The sequence below is a fragment of the Puma concolor genome, chromosome B1 (genome assembly GCF_028749965.1).
Source record: "Puma concolor isolate L17-30 chromosome B1, mPumCon1.1.hap2, whole genome shotgun sequence".
Taxonomy (NCBI): Eukaryota; Metazoa; Chordata; class Mammalia; order Carnivora; family Felidae; genus Puma; species Puma concolor.
The window spans coordinates 43,658,110-43,680,615 of NC_141670.1; the positions used below are offsets into that span (position 1 = coordinate 43,658,110).

Consider the following 22,506-nt stretch of genomic DNA (forward strand, 5'->3'; position numbering starts at 1 on the left):
AAATATTTAAACACATAAAAAAGAAATAAAAAGATAATTAATATAGAGTACCCACTGAGAAATGTAAATCACCATTAAATAAAAAATTTTATAGAAATTTAACAGTGGTGCTTGTGGTCTAATATCTAAGAATCATCTCTTTGTACTTTGATAAACTTTCAAACACAATTTTATAGCTTCTCTCTATTATGCCATTTGGAGTCATTGTGGTTCTAGTGTGACTAAGAAATTTGAATATTCTTCAAACTAGTTAGTGGAAGCTATTTCTGCATAAGTATTATGACTGCATGCCTGGGACAGTGATTAAAAAAGAGAAGGAGGAAAAGAAAGTATATGGGAAGAAACACAATCAAAATCTCTATTTTCTTTGTCTTCATTCTATCCTTCAAGATGTTTCTGAAAATTAAAAGATCACACAAGATTTTGGGGACGGCTGGGTGGCTCAGTTAACTGTCCAACTTCAGCTGAAGTCATGATCTTGCAGTTCATGGGTTCAAGCCCCACTTCAGGCTCTGTGCTGACAGCTCTGAGCCTGGACTGCTTCAGATTCTATATCTCTCTCTCTGTCTGCCCCTCCCCCATTCACACTCTGTCTCTATCTTTGTCTCTGTCTCTCAAAAATAAATAAACTTAAAAAAAATTTTTTTAAAGACCACACAAGATTTTCAATCATGTTCATCTCTAGAAAATGCCATTACCTGAGTCCAGAACAAGTGCTAAGTGTCACAACTGATTTTGGAACCTCTGCAGCATATCCTTGATAAAGGCAATGGCCCTAAAGAGGAGTGCATGAAGATACATTCATGAATAATTGGGCTTTTTAAGTTTTTATTTAAATTCAGTTGGTTAACACACAGTGTAATATTAGATTCAGGTGCACAACACAGTGTCAATACTTCTATACAACATCCAGCGCTCATCACAACAAGTGCATGAATGATTTGTAAATAAAGTTTTTGGTTTATCCTTACTTCCTAAACATCATCAAACATTCAGATGTATCCATTACCATATTATCCACCAGATATTGCATTACTTGCAATCTCTTCCTCTTAACACTTTTTGATTAAGAATAATCATGACTCTTATCCTTCCCTAGATAATCCTTGCTATAATTCTAAATTTTTTTCAACTTCCTTTACTGCATCTTTTCTTTCTAAGCCACATTTCTTGAATGTATAGTTTATAACTACTAACTTTATGTATCTCACAGTAGTAATTTGACTTCAAATCTGAACATTTCACTTATTTTTTAAGTTACCCAAAAGTATCTTAAATGATATTTCTTTTTTTTTTTAATTTCTCTGTAATATCTCACCATGTTTATCATCTTATTCCAAGCTCTCCTCTCCATGGACTTTCACAGCATTAGTCTTCCCAGGTTCTCCCCTAATACTCTCTTTCAGTGAATATTCCCATCTCTCCACTTAAAATTCTAGTGATTGTACAGTCAGTTCTGTTCCTTTGCTAATGCTATGCTATAATGATTCACATTCTTTCCTATGAATTTGTTTATATGTTGTTATTATACATTATTAGCTGCCATACATATTATTTCCATTTGTTCCAGATAGGAACTTTCCTCACTGAGAGGCAGTGGCACAGGTAATACCTCTTACCACCACAGGCTGCAATAGCAGAGGTCCAGTAGAGCTAGAAGAACAAAGCACAACAGAATAACTTTAAAACCTACAAGAAAGCTAAATTATCATTCAAACAACACACTCTAAATCTAAACTTAAACTGGGTGACTGCCTTCAAAAACAGAAGACTTAAATACCAAGGACACAAGCAAAAATCACCCACTATATCAAGAACTGAAGAAAAAAAAGAGAGAGAAAACAACCAACCGATGCCAATATTGATATGAGACACATGTTGGAACTAGCAGATAAGATTTTAAACCAGCCATGGATAAATGCTTCAGTGAACAATTACAAATTATCTTGAAAGAAATTACAGAATAGAAATAAAAGCCACAAAGAAAGCAAATAAATTATTAGGATAGGCTCAAAAGTAAAGTGGAGATGACAAGAGTTAGAATCTCTGAACTTGAGGACAGATCAGTGGAATTTATCCAATATATGAAACAGAAAAATGAGCTAAGAAAATCCTAGAGCCTCAAATAAGCTGTGGAACAATAGCAGATCTAAAATATATATCAGAATCCAAGAAAGAAAACAGAAAGAACGTGGAGTTGAAAAGTACTCAGAGAAATAAAGGCTGAAATTCTGGTCAGGAAGATAGAGTAGGAAGCCCTGGACCCCCTACCATAGAACAAATACACCAATTTAGCAGTAATACATGGACAAATTCTCTTTATGATTAATCAAAAACTAATTGAAAGGCTTCTGCACCACTCTAGGAGAATGCAAAATCAGACCCATTAAAGCCAATATGGAGATTTGGTATACCTTACATCAGGGACACTGTCCAGGGCACTGCCATATGATCACAAAGAGACCCTTTGTTTCCCAGCTTGACCAGGGAAGGAAAGGGATTTTTCACATATCAGGTGCCCCAATTTTTCTGAAGGGGCTACAAAAAGAACTGTGTCACCAGTCTTGGAGCCCTGATGAGTTCAGCACAGCTAGCAACCCAGGCAAAAATAAGGGTGGTGACTTGGACTAGTTACACATAATTGATCTGCAACACAGAGTAATTGATCAGCACAGAGTAAGTTAATGCAAATTCTAGCTTTCTGCCTTTCACTAGAGAAGGAAAAAGTTTATTCATGCAAGCAGTGCCCCACTCCACCAAAACTGCTCATAGAATTAGCATCTGTCTCACCAATCCTGGAGCACTGATAGAACTGGTACAATCTAGTTGCCTCTACAATCTAGAGACCAGAGATAGCAGCTTGGAATGGTAGATACCTTTGATCCTCCTTCCTAACCAGCACAGAGACAGCAGGACAAAAACAGGTGCCTGCTTCTACCTGAAGAAATAAAAAGTTAGTAGAGGCCCCCAAAATCAATGGCAAGGCTGATTTGGGGAGTCCGCATCTGCATAAGGCCAGTTGGTGAAGACTGGGAGAGGTGACTGCTTTGACTATGAGCCAACAACCCAAACAGTGAGTCAAGTAAAATGAAGAATCAGGAAAAAAATGTTTCAAACAAGGAACAAGATAAATCTCCAGAAATTGACCCTATTGAAATGAATTTAAATGATTAACATTAGAGAGAAGTTAAAAAGAACTCTCAGACACAAACTTCCAGCTACAAAATAATAAGTAATGGGGATATAATGTACAGTACAGTGACTGCAGTTAATTATTCTATATTATACTATATTGTCTATTTGAAAGTTGCTAAGAGAATAGATCTTAAAATCCAGTAACTGTATGGTGATGGATGTTAACTAGAATAACTGTGGTAATGATTTGACAACATATACAAATACTGAATCATGTTGAACATCTGAACCTGATATAATGTTAATGCCAATTATACCTCAATAAAAAAATAACTCTCATACAGATACACACTGAGGTCAAGAGAACAATGCATGAACAAAGTAAGAATTTTTTTTCTTTTTGTTTTTAATATAATTTATTGTCAAATTGGCTAACATACAGTGTGTAAAGTATGCTCTTGGCTTTTTGGGGTAGACCCCCATGGTTCATCACTTACATACAGCACCCAGTGCTCATCCCAACAAGTGCCCTCCTCAATGCCCATCACCCAGTTTCCCCTCTCCCCCAGCACCCAATTAACCCTCAGTGTGTTCTCAGTGTTTAAGAGTCTCTATGGTTTGTAACTATTTTTCCCCTTCTCTTCCCCCATGGTCCTCTGTTAAGTTTCTCAAGATCCACATTATGAGGTAAAACATGATATCTGTCCTTCTCTGACTGACTTATTTCACTCAGCATAATACCTTTCAACTCCATCCACATTGCTGCAAATGGCAGGATTTCATTCTTTCTCATTGCCAAGTAGTATTCCATTGTATATATGAACCACATCTTCTTTATCTATTCATCAGTTGATGGACATTTAGGCTCTTTCCATAATTTGGCTATTGTTGAAAGTGCTGCTATAAACATTAGGGTACATGTGCCTCTATGAATCAACACTCTTGTATCCCTTGCATAAATTCCTAGTAGTGCTATTCCTGGATCATAGGGCAGTTATATTTTTAATTTTTTGAGGAACCTCCTCACTGTTTTCCAGTGCAGCTTCACCAGTTTACATTCCCACCAACAGTGCAAGAGGGTTCCAGTTTCTCCACATCCTCACCAGCATCTGTTGTTTCCTGAGTTGTTCATTTTAGCCACTCTTCCTGGTGTGAGGTGGCATCTCAGTGTGGTTTTGATTTGTATTTCCCTGATAATGAGTGACAAACAAATTAATAATTTAAAAAAGAGATAGAAAAATTCACTAGAAAGTTTCAACAGCAGACTAGATCAAGCATAAGAAAAATATCAACTTAAAGACAGGTCTGAGTAGCAAACAGACTAACTTACTGGGGTATTATCAAAGCCTAACTGACCTGGGGAAGAGAAATACCCAACTCCAGCCCACTTGGGCCATTCTGCCCCACCTAAGGAGGAAGAAAAAGAAAAACTGAGAAAGATTTGTGATGTGCATAGTCCAGAGGCACAGGCCAAGTAAAACACTGAAAGTTAACCATATGACTAAAGAACACTTTTCTCCTCACAGCTGACCACTACATTACTGAAGGCATATTTATAGCAGTTCCTTTCACCTGCTACATCATGTCCAGCTATTGAGAAAAAATACCAAAGGCAAAAACACAATTTGAAAAGACAGAGCAAGTATCAGAAACAGACATGGCAGGAATGTTAGAATAATATTTATTATTATACTAAGTGCTCTAATGGATAAACTAGACACTGTGTAAGAATAGATGACCAATGTAATCAGAAAGATAGAAATCCTCAGAAAGCACCAAAAATAAATGCTAGAGATGAAAAAACACCGTAACAGAAATGAAGAGTACCTTTAATGGCTCACTGGTAGTTGAGAAGTGACTGAGGAAAGAATCTCTGCACTTGAGGATATATCAACAAAACTTTAAAATCTGAAAAGAAAAAAAAAGGCTAAAACAGAAGAATATATTCAAAGACTATGGTACAACCACAAAAGTTGTAACATACACACTATGGGAATAACAGAAAGAGAAGAAAAAGAGAAAGGAGCAGAAGATATATTTGAACAATAATAACTGATAATTTCCCCAAATTAATGTCAGACACCAAATCACAGATCCAAACAGCTCACAGAATTCCACACAGAATTAAAAAAACAAACAAACAAATAAAACCCACTACACCTTGGAACATCATTTTCAAACTACAGAAAATCAAATATAAAGAAAAAGTCCTAAAAGAAGCCGGGGGGAAAGACTTTTAACTATAGAAGAACAATAATAAGAATTACATAAGATTTCTCTTCATAAATCATGCACACAAGAAAAGATTAAAGCAAAATATTTAAAGCATTGAGAGAAAAAACACCCTGCCAACCAAGGATTCTATATCTTGCAAAATTATCCTTCAAAAAGAAAGAAGTAAAGAATTTATGGAACAAACAAAAATTAAGGGAATTTATTGCCAGCAGACTTGTTTTCAAGAAATATTTTGAAAAAATCCTATATAGAAAAGGAAAATGATATAGGTCAGAAACCTGAATCTACATAAAGGCAGACTGTTGATAAGGGCATATGATAGTAAAATAAAAACTTTTTTCTTATCCTTAACTGATATAAAAATTGTTCAAATAATAGCAACAATGTATTTAACTACATATGTTTATATGGACACCTTATATATCAGATATACATTTTATATTCATATTTCATATATATAATATGCTTATATATAAGTAAAGTGAATGAAAGCAATGATACAAGGGATGGGAGGAAAGAACTAGGGTTATTTTTTATTATAAGGGACTCACACTACTTGTGATATGATACAGTATAATTTGAAAGTGGACACAGTTGAATTCAGCAACATCACCAATCAACTGGATATAACTGACATCTATAGACTACTTCATCCAAAAATAGCAGAATACACATTTTTCTCAAGTTCATATGGAACACTCACCAAGACAGACATTCCGAGCCATAAAAAGCACACTAGCAACTTAAAAGAATAGAAATAATACAATGTCTGCTATTAGACCACAGTGGAATTAAATTACAAGTCAATAACAAGAAGATAGCTGGAAAATCCCAAACACATGCTTCCCGGGATGTTTGAGTGGCTCAGTTGTTAAGCGTCCAACTCTTGCTTTTGACTCAGGTCATGATCTCACTGTTCGTGAGTTTGAACTCCCATACTGTCAGCACAGAGCCTGCTTGGGATTCTCTCCATCTGTCTGTCTGTCTCTCTCCCTTTCTCTCTGCTCCTCCTTCCCCAGCTCATGCATGTGTTCTATCAAAATAAAAGAAAATTTTTAAAAACTTCATGCTTCTAAAGGACACATGGATCAAAAAAGAAATGTCAAAAGAAATTTTGTTTTAACTAAATAGAAATAAAACACAGCTTTTCAAATTTATGGGAAGCAGCAAAAATAGTGTTTAGGGGGAAATCTATAGCATTTAATGCATATATTTAAAAAGAAGAAAGATCTAAAGTCAACAATCTAAGTTTCCCCCTTAAGTAACTAAAAAAAGAAGAGCAAATTGAATCCAAAGTAAACTAAAAAAAAAGGAAATTATAAGACACTGAAAACAGGAAATCAACACAGAAAATGAATAAAACCACAAGCTGGTTCTTTGAAAATATCAATAAAATCAATAAGCTTCTAGCCACACAGTCTAACTTAAATGAGAGAAAATAATTACTAATATCAAAATTAAAAAGGCAGCATAACTATGGATCCCATAAGTACTAAAAAGATAATATAGGAATATGATGAGCAACTCCTCACCCACAAATTTGAAAATGTAGCTGAAGTGGACCAACTCCTTGAAGAACACAATTCGTCAACCCTTACACAAGATGAAATAGACAATCTGAATGGGTGTGTATTTATTAATCAAATATAAAATTAATAATCTTCCAAAACAGAATGCACAAGGACCAGATGGGTTCATTGTTGAACTCCTCCAAACATTTAAGGAAGAAATTATACCAATTCTCTACAAATTCTTTCAGAGTATAGAAGCAGAGGGAATACTTTCTCACTCATTCTGTGGGGACAGTATTATCCTAATACCAGTCAAAAATATTAAAAGAAAACTTCAGACTAATGTCTCTCATGAACATATATGCAAAAATCCTAAGCAACATATTAGCAAATCAAGTCCAACAATTAATAAAAATAATTATAAATCATCAACAACTTGGATTTGTCTAAAGTATGCAAAGCTGGTTCAACATTCAAAAATGAAGTAATGTAAGGTAAGCAATTACAGAAACAGGTTAAAAAAGAAAAATCAGTAATGTTTCACAGGACAAAATCTACATGTAAAAATCACTTGATTCTATACACTAACAAATTTAAAATTAATAAACTTGCTTTAAAAGCAAACCCATTTATAATAGCACCCAAAAGAATAAAAAAGGAATAAATTTAATAAAGGAAGATCTATATATACCCTATAAACTATAATACAGTGATGAAAGAAACTGATGAAGATGCAATAGTAAGATATCCTGCATTCATGAATTTTAAAAAAATATTATTAAATGTCCATACTACCTAAAGCAATCTACAAATCAACACAATCCCTAATTCACTGGAATTCTTCACAGGACCAGAAAAAAAAAACTAAAATTTTTATGGAGCCACAAAAGAATCCAAATAGCCAAAGCAACCTGGAGAAAGCTGAGGAATCACAATTCCTGATTTCAAACCCTATGGCAAATCTACAGTAATCAGGAAATTATGATACTGGCTTAAAAAAACAACAGAAGAACAGAACAGAATTAAGAGCCTAGATATATACCCACACATAAAACATCAACTAATCTTTCACAAGGGTACCAAAAACAAACAATGGGGAAAGGATAGTCTCTTTAATAAATGGTGAAAAAAACTAAATATCCAAATGCAAAATAATGATATTGGACCCCTACCTTACACCACTTAACAAAAATTAACTTGAAATGAATTAAAGACTTAAAGATATAAAGCCATAAAACTAGAAGAAATACAGGAAAACCTCCTTGATGTTGGTCTTGGCAATCAGTTTTTGGCTTTGACATGAAAATCACAGGAAATAAAAGCAAAAAGTTTTAAATGGAACTGCATCAAACTAAAAAGTTTCTGCACAGCAAAGGAAATACTCAACAAAATGACAAGGCAATATATGTATTGGGAGAAAATATTTGCAAACCACATATCTGTAAGAGGTTAACCAAAATATATGAGGTATTTATATAACTCAACAGCAGAAAAACAAATAATCCAATAACAAATGAGCAAAGGACATGAAAAGATGTTTCTCCAAAGAAGATATACAACAGATGTATAAAAAGGTGCTCAACATCACTAATCATGAGGAAATGCAAATCAAAACAATGAGATATCACTTCTTACCCAATAGGGTGGCTTTTTATCAAAAAGACAAGAGATAACAAGTGTTGGCAAGGATGTGGAGAAAAGGGAACCATTGTATGTGGTCAGTAAGAATGTAAATGAGTATGGTCATAATGGAAAACAATATGGAGATCGCTCAAAAAATTAAAAACAAAACTGAACTATGATTCAGCAATCTCACTTCTAGATATACATCCAAAAGAAAGGAAATCAGTTTCTCAAAGAGATACCTCCATTCATATGTTCATTGCAGGAATATTCACAATACCCATTATATGGAAACAACCGAAATTTTCAAGGATGGATGAATGGGCATAGAAAATGTGTTATGTATGTGTGTGAATATTATTCACCCATGAGAGAGAAGGAAATTCTGCCACTTACAACAACATGGATGAACCTAGAGGACATTGTACAAAATGAAATCAACCTGAGAAATACAAATACAGTAAGATCTCACTTAGGTGTGAAATCTAAAAACAAAAAGTTGAACTCATTAAAACAGAGTAGAATGCTGGTTACCAGGTGGTGGGGGTTGGGAGAAATGGAGAGATGCTAGTCAAAAGGTATAAGCTTTGGAGCACCTGGGTTGATTAAGCTTCTGCTGTCAGCTCAGGTCATGATCTCACCGTTTGTGGGTTTGAGCCCCACATCGGGCTCTATGCTAACAGCTTGGAGCCTGGAGCCTGCTTCAGATGCTGTGTCTCCCTCTCTCTCCGCCCCTCCCCACCCCGTGCTCTCTCTCTCAAAATAAATATTTTAAAAAAGGTATAAGCCTTAAGTTATAAGATGATTAAGCTCTGGGGATCCAATGTATAGCATGGTGACTATAGTTAAAAATAATATGGGGCGCCTGGGTGGCGCAGTCGGTTGAGCTTCCGACTTCAGCCAGGTCACGATCTCGCGGTCCGTGAGTTCGAGCCCTGCGTCAGGCTCTGGGCTGATGGCTCGGAGCCTGGAGCCTGTTTCCAATTCTGTGTCTCCCTCTCTCTCTGCCCCTCCCCGTTCATGCTCTGTCTCTCTCTGTCCCAAAAATAAATTAAAAAAAACGTTGAAAAAGAAAAAAAAAAATTAAAAAAAAATAATGTGTTATACCCCTCCCCCACTCATGTACTATCTCTCTCCCTCTCAAAAAATAAATTAATTAATTAATAATAATAATAACATGTTCTATACTTGAAATTTGCTGAGAGTAAACCTTAAGCGTTCTCACCACCCTCCCCCCCACACAAAATTATATATACAAAGTTATATGTATATATAGTTATATACATATAGATTTATATATATAAAGTTATGTATATATAGTTATACATAGAGAGATTTATATATATAAAGTTATATATATAGAAAAGGCTGAGTGCTGTATTAATATTATGGTAGAGGGTAAATTACTTTTAATTCTAGTATAAAAGTTAAAAGACAAAAATATTAAAAATAACCATCACTAAAAAACATGTTAAAAGGTCCCCTAAAGAATGTCAAAAAGAAATTCCAAAAAACAAAGGTGATAATATCACATGAAGGCTTGGAGCATCATAAAGAATTGGGTGGGGTGGGGGGAGATGGATTAATATAGTGGTAAATATAATGGGCAATCTCTTCATTCATGAGTTTCTTAAATCTTATTTGGTTGTTGAGACAAAAATCATAAAATATTATCTGATACTTAACGTATGTAAAGGAATATTTAATCAATTGTATTTTAAAAGTGCAGAGGATAAATGAACCCAAACAGTAACAGTTTCAATATTTTACTGAAATAGTATAAAGTCTATAATAGTAGGAAATACTTTAAAAGGAAATATTTTAAAACACTATAAATAAATCATGATGTAATCTACAAAATGTCCAAATACCCAGATGAAGGCAAGAAGAGACAAAGGAATTAGTAACATAGAAAAAAAAAACAAAAACAAAAACAAAAAAGAAACACCTGGGTTATGGCAAACAAAAACCCTAAGACATCAATAATTAATTTATATATAAATAGTCTAAAAATAGTAAACAAAATACACAGTATACAGGAGAAAAAAGAAACACACTGTGACCCAACTAAATACTCTTAAGAATCTCATTTCAAACATAACAGAGGTAGACTGAAATGAAAATAGTGGAAAAATACATGTGACATGAGTATTCATAAAAATAAACCAAAGTGGCTCTACTAATACCAGATAAAGTGGACTTAGTAGCAAAGAAATCTACTTGGGACAAAGAGAGTCATTGCATAATCATAAAAGCATCAATCCATCAAGAAGACATGGCAAACCTGAGGTGGCAAAGTGGCCACACTGTGGAAGGTAGGAGCTGTGGGGAGTTGATTTGGGGGAGAAAATAACTGCAGGTGCTGCGAAGGGAAGGAGCCCTGATCATGGAGAGAGGAACAAGACAGAAAGAGTGAAAGCATGTGCAAGAGACTGCACAAGAAAAACTATTCTCCAAAACCACTGACTGGGAAAAGAGGGGCTGACCACCCACTGCAAGTTTTCATAAGTAATGGAGCACAAATCTGAAGCTTTGGAGGTCTGTGCCATCACCAGGGTAGTGCATGGAGGATTTGATGGTACTCTAGTAGGGAAGGAGAGGAGAGACCTGAGAGCAGGCAGCCTGGCCCCTGGATCACATGGAGAAACACAGTTCCCCTACTTGGAGTGCACATGGGAGTGGTGGCATGGCCTCTCCAGGGACAAAAGACCCAGCCAGGTGCCATTGAGCTGCCCCATTCTCGAGCATAGGAACAGATGCACTGGCTGAGGGCAGCAAATCTCAGTGCCAGGTTTTGGCTGCACAATACCATAAATTCTAAACCACTGCACAGTTGTAAAACCAATTTCCAGGACAAACCATCAAAGGGCAAAAGTGCAGTGAGACCCTCCCAGAGAGGGTCAGCACAGGTCCTCACAGGGTGGATCTCTAATATTTGGAGTTGTGAAATCCAGCTGTACACCTGAGATAAAATACAGGAGTACTATACCACCTGGCAGGCAGACAGTTCAGACACAGGCAGAGTGAAGGCAGGGATCTGGCAGAAGCCAGGGACACAAGAGGGATAATTGTTGGCTCTTCTGTGAGGGCTTCCTGAAGAGTGGTGGGCACAAATTTCCTGCTTGAGGTAGGAAACAACAGGACAATGCTATTTTCCTCCATGCCCATCAACACTGACCGACTTCAATGAGCAAAACAGTGCCACACAGTGTAGGCTAGAACCACTTACACCAAGCCCCACCCCGCTGCACCCTGCAGGTGTATCTCCAGTAGGGCAAGTTCACCTGAGAATCTGTGCAGCAGGCTTCACCCTCATAAAACACAACACAAACCACTCGCACATACTAATTCTACCATTCATAGGGTGCTGCAAAGCTTCAGCTCTAAGGGAAATAGGATCTAGCTTCCCTTTGTGTGTGTGTGTGTGTGTGTGTGTGTGTGTGTGTGTGTGTGTGTTTGGACCACTTTTTACCGTAGCCATTTCTCTCAGGAGCAGAAATTAAAAAAAAAAAAGACTTTCCTAATAATCACACAAAAAACTAGTTGCACAGACAAAATGACAGATGAAGGAATTCATCCCCAAAGAAAGAACAGAAAGAAGTCACGGCTAATGATTTAATCAACACAGATACAAGTAAGATGTCTGAAACAGAATTTAAAAACAACAATCATAAGGATACTAACTGGGCTTGAGAAAAGCATAGAAGACAACAGAGAATTCCTTCCTGCAAAGATAAAAGAACTAAAAACTAGTCGAGAAGAAGTTAAAAAGAAATGCTATAACCAAGATGCAAGACCAAGTGGATGCAGTGACAACAGGATGGAGGAAGCAGAGGAACAAATCAGTGGTACTGAAGATAAAATTATGGAAAATAATGAAGCTGAAAAAAGAGGGAAAGGAAGGTATTGGATCATGAATGTAGACTTAGGGAACTCAGTGGCTTCTTAAAGCACATTAATATTCACCTCAAAGGAGTCCCAGAAGAAGAAGAGAAAGTAAAAGGAAGAGAAGGCTTTTTTGAGCAAAGTATAGCTAAAATTTCCCTAATCTGGGGAAGGTAAGAGACATCGAAATCCTAGAAGCACAAATAATTCCCTTTCAACAAAAGCCAGCCATCACTAAGACATATCATAGTCAAATTAACAAAATACACACACAGGAAACAAATCCTGAAAGCAACAAGGGAAAAAAGTCCTTAACCTACAATGGAAGACAGAACAGGTTCACAGAAGATATGTCCACAGAAACGTGGCAGGACAGAAGAGAATGACATGATATATTCAACATGCTGAATAGCAAAATATGCAGAAAGAATGCTTTATCAAGCAAGAGGAAAGATAAAGAGTTTCCAGACAAATAAAAATTAAGGAGTTGGTGACTACTAACTAGCCCTACAAGAAATTTTAAGGGAAAGAAAGACCAAAATCAACAAAGACCAGAAAAAAACAGAGACCATCACCAGAAACACCAACTTTAGAGGTAACACAATGGCACTAAATTCATCTTTCAATAATCACTCTGAATGTAATTGGACTAAATGCTCCAAACGAAAGACAAGGGGCATAAGAATGAATTAAAGAAAAGAAGACACATCTATATGGTGCCTACAAGAGACTCATTTTAGACCTAAAGAGATCTGCAGATTGAAAGTGAGGGGATGGAGAACAATCTATCATGCTAATGGGTGTGAAAAGAAAGTTGGAGTAGTGATACTTATATCAGACAAACTAGATTTTATAACAAACACGGTAAGAGGAGATGAAGAAGGGCCCTATATCAACAAAAGGAGTGTATCCCCCAAGAAGATTTAACAATGTAAATATTTATGCCCCCAACTTGTAGGAACCTAAATGTAAAAATCAACTAATAATAAACATTAAAAAATTCATTGATAATAATACAATAACAGTAAGGGACTTTAACAGCCCACTTCCCTCAATGGATAGATCACATAAGCAGAAAAATTAACAAGGAAACAATGGCTTTCAATGACACTCTAGACCAGATGGACTAAACAGGCATCCAGGATATCTCATCTTAAAGCAACAGTATACAATGTCTTCTCAAGTACACATGGAACATTCTCCAGAATAGATTACATATGGGGTCACAAATCAAGGCCACAAGTACAAAAAGATGGACATTGTCCCATGCATATTTTCAGACCACAACACTATGAAACTTGAAGTCAACCACAAGAAAAAATGTGGAAAGACCACAAATACATGGAGATTAAAGAACAACCTATTAAGAACCAATGGGTTAACCAGGAAACTAAAGAAGACATTTAAAAAATACATGGAAGCATGTGAAATGAAAACATGATGGTGCAAACTTTGGGATGCAACTAAGCATTCCTGAGAGGGAAGTATATTGTAATACTTCAAGGAGCAAGAAAAGTCTCAAATACATAACCTATCCTTACACCTGAAGGACCTAGAAAAGCAACAGCAAATAAAGCCTAATGCCTGTAGAAGAAGGGAAATAATAAAGATTAGAGCAGAAATAAACAATATAGAAATACACAAACAAAAAAGAGCAGAACATATCAATAAAACTAAGAGCTGGTTCTTTCAAAGAATTAGTAATATTGATAACCAACTAGCCAGACTTATCAAAAAGAAAAGACAAAGGATCTAAATAAATAAAATCATTAATGAAAGAGAAGAGCTCACAATCAACACCACAGAAATACAAACAGTTATATGAGAATATTATGAAAAATTATATGCAAAAAAAAAAAAACTGGGGAATCTTAAAGAAATAGATGAACTACTAGAAAAATACAAATTACCAAAACTGAAACAGGAAGAAATAGAAAATTTGAACAGACCCATAACCAGTAAATAAATTAAATCAGCAACCAAAAATCCCCAAAAGTCCAGGGCCAGATGGCTTCCCAGGGGAATTCAACCAAACATTTAAAGAAGAGTTAATACCTATTCTTTTCAAATTGTTCCAAAAAAATAGAAATGGAAAGAAAACTTCCAGACTCATTCAATTAGGCCAGCATTACCTTGATTCCAAAACCAAAGTCCCCACTAAAACCAAAAATTATAGGCCAATATTCCTGATAAACATGGATGCAAAAATTCTCAACAAGATATTAGCAAATCAAATCCAATAGTACATGAGAAGAATTATTCACCATAATCAAGTGGGATTTAGTCCATGGTTCAATATTTGCAAATCAATCAAGGTGATACACCACATTAATAAAAGAAAGAATAAGATCCATACGATCTTCTCAATAAATGCAGAAAAAGCATTTGATAAAAATACCACTTCCATTCTTGATAAAAAGCCTCAACAAAGTAGGTACAGACAAAACATACCTCAACACCATAAAAGCCAAATACAAAAGGCCACAGCTAATATCATCATCAATGGGGAACTCTGAGAGCTTTTCCTCTAAGGTCAGGAACAAGACAGGGATGTCCACTCTCACCATTTCTATTTAACATAGGACTGGAAGTCTTAGCCTCAGCAATCAGACCAGAAAAAGAAATAAAAGGCATACAATTCTGCAAGGAATAAGTCAAACTTTCACTATTTGCAGATGACATGATACTCTGCAGAAAACATGAAAGACTCCACCAAAAAATTGCTAAAACCAATTCATGAATACAGCAAAGTTGCAGGCTACAAAATCAATATACAGAAATTGGTTTCAATTCTATACACCAATAATGAAGCAGCAGAAAGAGAAATCAAGGAATCAATCTCATTTACAATTGCACCAAAAACCATAAGATACCTAGGAATAAATCTAACTAAAGAGGTAAAAGATCTGTACTCTGAAAACTATAGCACACTTATGAAACAAAGTGAAGAGGGCACATAAATGGGGAAAAAAATCCATCTTCATGGATTAGAAGAACAAACATTGCTAAAATGTCTATACTACCCAAAGCAATCTACACATTTAATGCAATCCCTATCAAAATACCATCAGCATTTTTCACAGACCGAAAACAAACAATACTAAAAATTCTACGTAATCATAAAAGACCTCGAATAGCCAAAGCAATACTGAAAAAGAAAAGCAAAACAGGGGGCATAATGATTCTGGGCTTCAAGCTTTATTACAAAGCTGCAGTCACCAAGACAGTATGGTATTGCCACAAATGCAGACACATAGATCAATGGAACAGAATAGAAAACCCAGAAATGAATTCACAACTATATGGTCAACTCATCTTCAACAAAGCAGCAAAGAATATCCAATGGAAAAAATACAGCCTCTTCAACAAATGGTGTTGGGAAAACCAGACAGAAACAAGCAGAAGAATTAAACTGGACCATGCACAAAAATAAATTCAAAATGGATGAAAGACCTACATGTAAGACAGGAAACCATCAAAATCCTAGAGAACACAGGCAACAACCTCTCTGACATTGACCGTAGCAACTTCTTACTAGACACATCTCCTGAGGCAAAGGAAACAAGAGAAAAAATGAACTATTGAGTCTTCATCAAGATAAAAAGTTTCTGCAGATAGAAGGAAACAATCAATGAAGATGAAAGGCAAGAGAAGATATTTGCAAATAACATATCTGATGAAAGGTTAATATCCAAAATCTGTAAGGAATATATCAAACTCAACACCCAAAAAACAAATAATCAAGTTAAGAAATGGGCAGAAGACCTGAATAGATGCTTTTCCAAAGAAGACATCTAGCTAACTAACAGAAACATGAGAAGATGCTAAACATCACTCATCATCAGCGAAATACAAATCAAAAGCACAATGAAATACCACTTCACACCTGTCAGAGTGGCTAAAACTAACAACACAGGAAACAACAGATGTTGGTGAGGATGCTGAGAGGCGAGAACCCTCTTATATTGTTTTGGGAATGCAAACTGGTGAAGCCACTCTGGAGAACAGTATGGAGATTTCTCAAAAAGTTAAAAATAGAACTACCCTATGATCCAGCATTTGGTATTTACCAAAAGAACACAAAAATACAGATTTGAAGAGGCGCATACACCTGATTTTTATAGCAGCAATATCAACAATAGCCAAAGTATGGAAAGAGCCCAAATGTCCATCGACTGATGAATGGATAAAAAAGATGTGGTATATATATGTATATATTACTCAGTCATCAAAAAGAATGAATTCTTGCCATTTCCTATGACGTAGATGGAACTGGAGTATATTATGCTAAGTGAAGTAAGTTAGAGAAAAGATAAATACCATATGATTTCACTCATATGTTAAATTTAGGAAAGAAAACAGATAAACACATGGCAAGGTGGAAAAAAGGAGAGAGGGAAGCAAATAATAAGAGACTCTTAATGATAGAGAACAAATAGGGTTGGTGGAGGGAGGTGGCTTGGGGATGTGCTAAATGGGCGATGGGTATTAAGGAGGGCACTTGTTATGATGAACACTTGGTGTCATATGTAAGTGATGAATCACTAAATTCTACTCTTGAAACCAACATTACACTACAGGTTAACTAATTCGAATTTACATAAAAATTTGGGAAACAAATCATAAAGCAAACCTTCACAAATTTAAAAGGATAGAAATCATATAAGATATATTTTCTAAACATAATGAAATCAAACTAGAAATCAAAAGACAAGGACAACAGGAAAACTCTCCAAATTTGAACAATACACTTTTAAAAACCCATGAATCAAGAAGTCTCGAAGGAAATTTTAAAAGTACATATAACTGTATTAAAGTGAAAATACAATATATACTTTTAGGCTGCAGCTCAAGCAGTGCTAAGCAGGAAATTGTAGTCTTAAAATGCTTATAATAGTAAAGAGGGAAGGTCACAAATTGATAATATGTTGTTCTATCAATGAACTAGAAAAAAATTAACCCAAAATAAGGTATAAGGGAGAAAATAAACCTAACAGCTAAATGCTATGACATTGAAATAAGACAATAGTATGGAAAAAGCAAAAAACACTACTTCTTTGATAAATTCAATAAATTGAAAAATCTCTAGCAGGACTGACAAAGTTAAGCAGAGAGAAGATGGCAATCATTGACGTCAGAAATGAAACACTTCTATTAAAAGGATAGTAAGGACTGTGACAAAACTGCACCCATAAATTCCATACCTGAAATGGAATGGACCTATTCCTTAAAAACCACAAACCACCATAACGATACATATAAAACAGATAAAGAAGATATTCCTAAAACTATTAAATAAACTGAGTTAGTAAATAAAAATCTTCCACATGCATACACACAAAAATTCCCAGGCCTAGGGATGTCACTAAAGAATTTTACCAAATATCTTAAAAATTAACATGTACTTTATATAACATTTTCCAGAAAATAAAATAGGAAATAACACTTCCCAATTTATTTTATGAGGCCGTTAATACACTAACAGAAAAATTAGATAAAGTCAGTACAAAAAGAGAAAATTATAAACCAATATTTCTCATGAACCTTGATAAAAAATTCTTCAAGAAATTATTAGCAAATCAAATCCAGTCATGGATAAGAAGAATTATCCACCAGAACCAAATTGTAGCTTTCAAGATATGCAATACTGTTTTAAATCTGAAAATAAGTCATGAAATCCATCATATCAACAGGCTAAAATAGAAAACTCATATGATCATATCATACAGAAAGCCATCTGTAACACACAACATTTGATGGGGGAAAAAAAGCTGTTAGCAATCTAGAAGTAAAGATTTCCTCAAATTTATAAGGAGTATATTTAAAAAAAACAACAACCATTATCCTCAAAAAGATTCAGAAAGACTGAATACATTATCACTAAGATTGGGAACAAGGTGAGAAAGTTTGCCCTCACTATTGTGATTCAACACAGCACTAGAAGTTGTAACAAGCACAGTAAAGCAAAGCAAAGAAATAAAAAGCATACAGACTGAAAAGGAAAAAAGAAAAATGTCCCTATTTGTAAAAGACATATCTATGTAAAAAAAAATCTCAAGGAATCTATCTAAAAAAAAAACTTTATAAAATTAATGTGTGACTTCAGCAAGGATGTAACCAGATCAACACAAACAAATAAATTGCATTTCTAGATAACAACATGTGGAAACTGAAATTAAAATACAATACCATTTACAGTTGCTCCAAAGAAAATAAAATGATCTGGTATATAACTTTAAAAAAAACTCTGTGAAGGATATGAATGCTAAAATTACAAAATGCTATTGAAAGACATAAATGAAATAAATGAAGAGACTCACTGCATTCATGGGTTGGAAGACTCAACATGTCAAAAAATGTTAATTCTTGCCAAATTGATCTATAGGGTTAATACAATGTCTATCACAATACCAGCAAATTTGTTTGTATTCATGAAGTAATTTAGTCCAAAATTTATATGAAAAAGCAAAATATTTACTATAGTCTAAAAATCTTGAAAAAGAGTAAAGTAGGAGGAATCATGGTGGCCTATGTAAATGCCAATTTACTAAGGTAAACTAAGGAAAATAGGATGGTATTGACAGTAGTATAGACACAGAGAAGAACTGAAGAAAATAAAGAACCCAGAAATATTTCCACAAAAATATGCCCCATTGACTTTTTGACAAAGATGCATGAGCAATTTGATGCAGAACAACCTTTTATATCAATGGTGTTGGAAGAAATCACTTCTTCAGTCAAAAGAATGAGGCTTGATTCATTCAAGTATCACACCCTACACTAAATTATCTCAAAGTGAACAATTAAATGTAAATAAAAATATAAAGCTTTTAAGACAAAAAAAAATAACATGCAATCTTGAGGAACTAGGGATACATGGAGTTCCTAAATTTGATACCTCAGCCTCCATTCATAAAAGGAAAAGTTGATAAATTAATTCTCATCAAAATTAAAATTTTCTGATCAATAAGAGACCTTATAGAGAGGATGCAAAGATAAATTACAGACTGGGAATAAATATTGGCAAACCACCTATCTGGCAGAGGACTTGTATTTAAAAATATATAAACTATTTAAAAACCAACAATAAAAAACAAACCAATCCCAGTAGAAAATGGGTAAAGGACATTAATAGACATTTCGTTTCATGAAAATATGTTCAATATCACTGGACATTAGGGAAATGCAAATTAAAATTGCATGAGATATCACTACACATCTATCATAATGACTAAAATTTAAAATCTTGTTACTTTTAGTTTTTTTTTTTTTTGAGAGAGAGAGAGCAAGCGAGCAAGGGGGAGGGACACAGGGAGAGGGAGAGAGAGAATCTTAAGCAGGTTCCATGCCCAGCATGGAGCCAGATGCCAGGCTTGATCTCACAACTGTGAGATCTTGACCTGAGCTGACATCAGGAGTCAGATGCTTAACCAAATGAGCCACTCAGGTGCCCCTAAAAAAAATTTAAATACTGATGAAATGGTGGCAAAAATGCAGACATTCCATCTTTCCTACATTGCCAGTGGAAGTGTAAAATGGTACAGACACTCTGGAAAATACTTGATAATTTATTTTAAAAAACAAACAAACTTACCTTATGACCTAGCAATCATATTCCTGGGCACATATCCCAGAAAAATAAAAATTGTGTCCACACAAAAAATTTCACATGAATGTTCATAGAAGCAATACTTTAAATAGTTAAAGACTAGACAAGGTAAAGTGTGAGAACATGTAGAGCTGGTGTTTCTTTGTGGGAATGTGGTTGTTTAGAAATTCAATTTCTTAAATAGATTTCAAGTGATTGAGATTTTCTATTATTTCTCCTCTCAATTTTGATAAGTTGTCCTTTTCAGCAAAGTTGTCATTTCATCTAAATTACCGAATTTATTGACATAAAGCTTTCATAATCCTCCAAAATATCATTTTATTTTCTGTATGACTCATCATGTCTCCCTACATCCTTAATATTGATGGAATTTGTTTTTGTTCTAGAAGAGTCTTGGGGTTATTAATGTTAATTAGTCCTTGTAAAGAACTAAATTCTGGCCTTTAATTTTTTCTATTCTTTTTCATTTTTCTATCTCATTAATTTCTACCCTTATCTGCATTATTTCTTTCATCTACTATGTTTTAACCCTTTGTAGAGTTTTGCATTTGGTATAGGAAGGCAAATTAATTTAATGGCAACCATTCTGAACCCTCTTGTTTCTGAGTTTTAGACGTTGGGTAGGGAACTGGGGTGATAAGAGTATCTCTTACGCCAAAGCTTGATCTTTCCTCCTAAGAATCAGTCTTTCTGGTCTCAGTTGAATATCTGGGTGTCAGCAAAGTCACCCTACTCTGTCCAGGCTGAAAATATAACATCTCCCAACACTGTTTGACCTTTAGTATTATCTCCATTTTACTCTCTGCCCTTTAGTAGAGTTTTATCCAGCACATAGGCAGGCTAATCTTTAGTCAGGGACATAAGGGCAACTCCCCTCTCCATAAAAAATCATACGTCTCATGGCCCCTTTTCTCTGGTTCTGTGTCATGCCAGTTACAGCTGCTTCAGCAGTGCTGAACTCCAAATTCTTCAAGTTCTGCCTGGTTCCAACTCCCTATGCTCTGGTTAAGACTTTATCCTCAGAGGGCCAAGTTGAATGTGACTCATCTTCTGGCCTTTCTTTTCTCTCAGAGAAAAAAAAATTCCTGATCAGCCTATTGCCAAATGTCTCAAAATAGGAGTCTCATGTATTTTGTTCTGCTTTTTACTTGCATATGGTAAAAAACAAAACAATGTTGTACTATTTTTAATTTCATTGTCTCTCAGTTGCAATGTGGCAATAGAATCTGACCCTTCACTTGCATTTACTTCTTCCCAATCATCTGTTCTCACAAAATAAATATCTCACAGACTAAAGCTAACTTTCTCACATACTTAAAATTTCTTGACTCCTATCTGCATTTTGGGAACAACACAAACTCCTATGTTTCCCATGTCAACCTATTCAGATTCTATACTCAACATGCTTTTGCATCCTCACTTTCCCTTTCTATAAGGCAGTTCTTTCTATAAGGTCATTCCACACAGTAATTCCCACTACTTCCTCCTCTGCTCAGGCCCTACAAAATCTCAATTAAAATGACTCTGGGGAAGAGCCAAGATGGTGGAACAGCATGAAAGATTTTGTGTGTCTCGTCTCCATGAAATACAGCCAGACCAACATTAAACCATCCTGCACACCTAGAAAACTGATCTGAGAATTAACACAACAATCTGCACAACCTGAACCACAGAATTCAGCAGGTACACAACATGGAAAGGTGAACTGGGGAAGAGAGAAGCCACGGAGGACAGGGAGCTGCTTTTGTGTGCAGAGAGAGGACGGAGATGGGGGGAGGAGGGGAATATGGGAAAAGCACCCCCCCAAAAGCAGCTGGAGAGAAAGTGGAAAAGTGGAAACAGCCACAGGGACTGAACTAAAAAGGGAGAAAGGAGAAAGGAGAGGTTTAAACTACATTAAGACTATAAACAGGGGGACTGCAGAGTCTGAAACTCCACAGCTAGAAACCTGGCAGTGCTCTGGTGGGAAGGGCAAATCCCCTGGAGCAAAGTGGAGCCTGGGGTTCGTCAGGCCACACAGGGAGAGGTGGTTCTCCTGCTGGGAGGACACCTGGTAGAGGCTGTGTGGGTCCCCCCAAGGCAAGGGCCCAGTGGACCCAGGAGAACAACCACATTCACTGGTGCTGGAACAACATCGTTAAGGGTGAAGCATGGTGTCAGATGTGTGTTGTGATTTTCAATAATCCCTCGAACTCTGCTGCTACACTATCACACAAACTTTTTCTGGGGTGGACTGGCACCCGGCCACAGTCTCTAGGCATCAGCAGAAGCATGTTCCCACAAACTTCCTGGGTGCAGCCAGCACCCAGCCATTGCATGGTGAGACCCTCCTGCAGAGGGGCAGAACAGGTCAAAGCCACAGTCCCTCAGAAGTAACAGGTTGGGAAAAATAGCTGCATCTGAGACAAAACTCAGGAAGGAGACACTGTCTGGGGCTTGGTCACGGACTGTGTAAAAGCGGGGAGTGGACAGAAGCCAAAGGATGGGTGCACAATTGCTGTTCAGGGA

At 35.7% G+C, this 22,506-nt stretch overlaps 1 protein-coding gene across 8 annotated transcripts in view; it reads right to left on the minus strand.

Annotated features, from left to right (window-relative positions):
- LOC112858927 (A disintegrin and metallopeptidase domain 3-like) overlaps window positions 1–22,506 on the minus strand; it is a 160,656-nt gene that overhangs the window by 119,894 nt on the left and 18,256 nt on the right. For 5 of the 8 annotated variants that reach the window (XR_015250075.1, XM_086703646.1, XM_086703644.1 and 2 more), the window contains one exon: window positions 699–775. Coding sequence is in view for 4 of the 8 variants with exons in the window: in XM_086703646.1 (XP_086559772.1) it covers window positions 699–775 (77 nt within the window). In the remaining 4 variants the exon portion in view is untranslated. Of the gene's footprint in view, window positions 1–698; window positions 776–1,612; window positions 1,793–4,238; window positions 4,308–22,506 lie in introns of those variants that run through there. The other 3 variants (XM_086703647.1, XM_086703651.1, XM_086703649.1) reach the window with 3 other exon arrangements.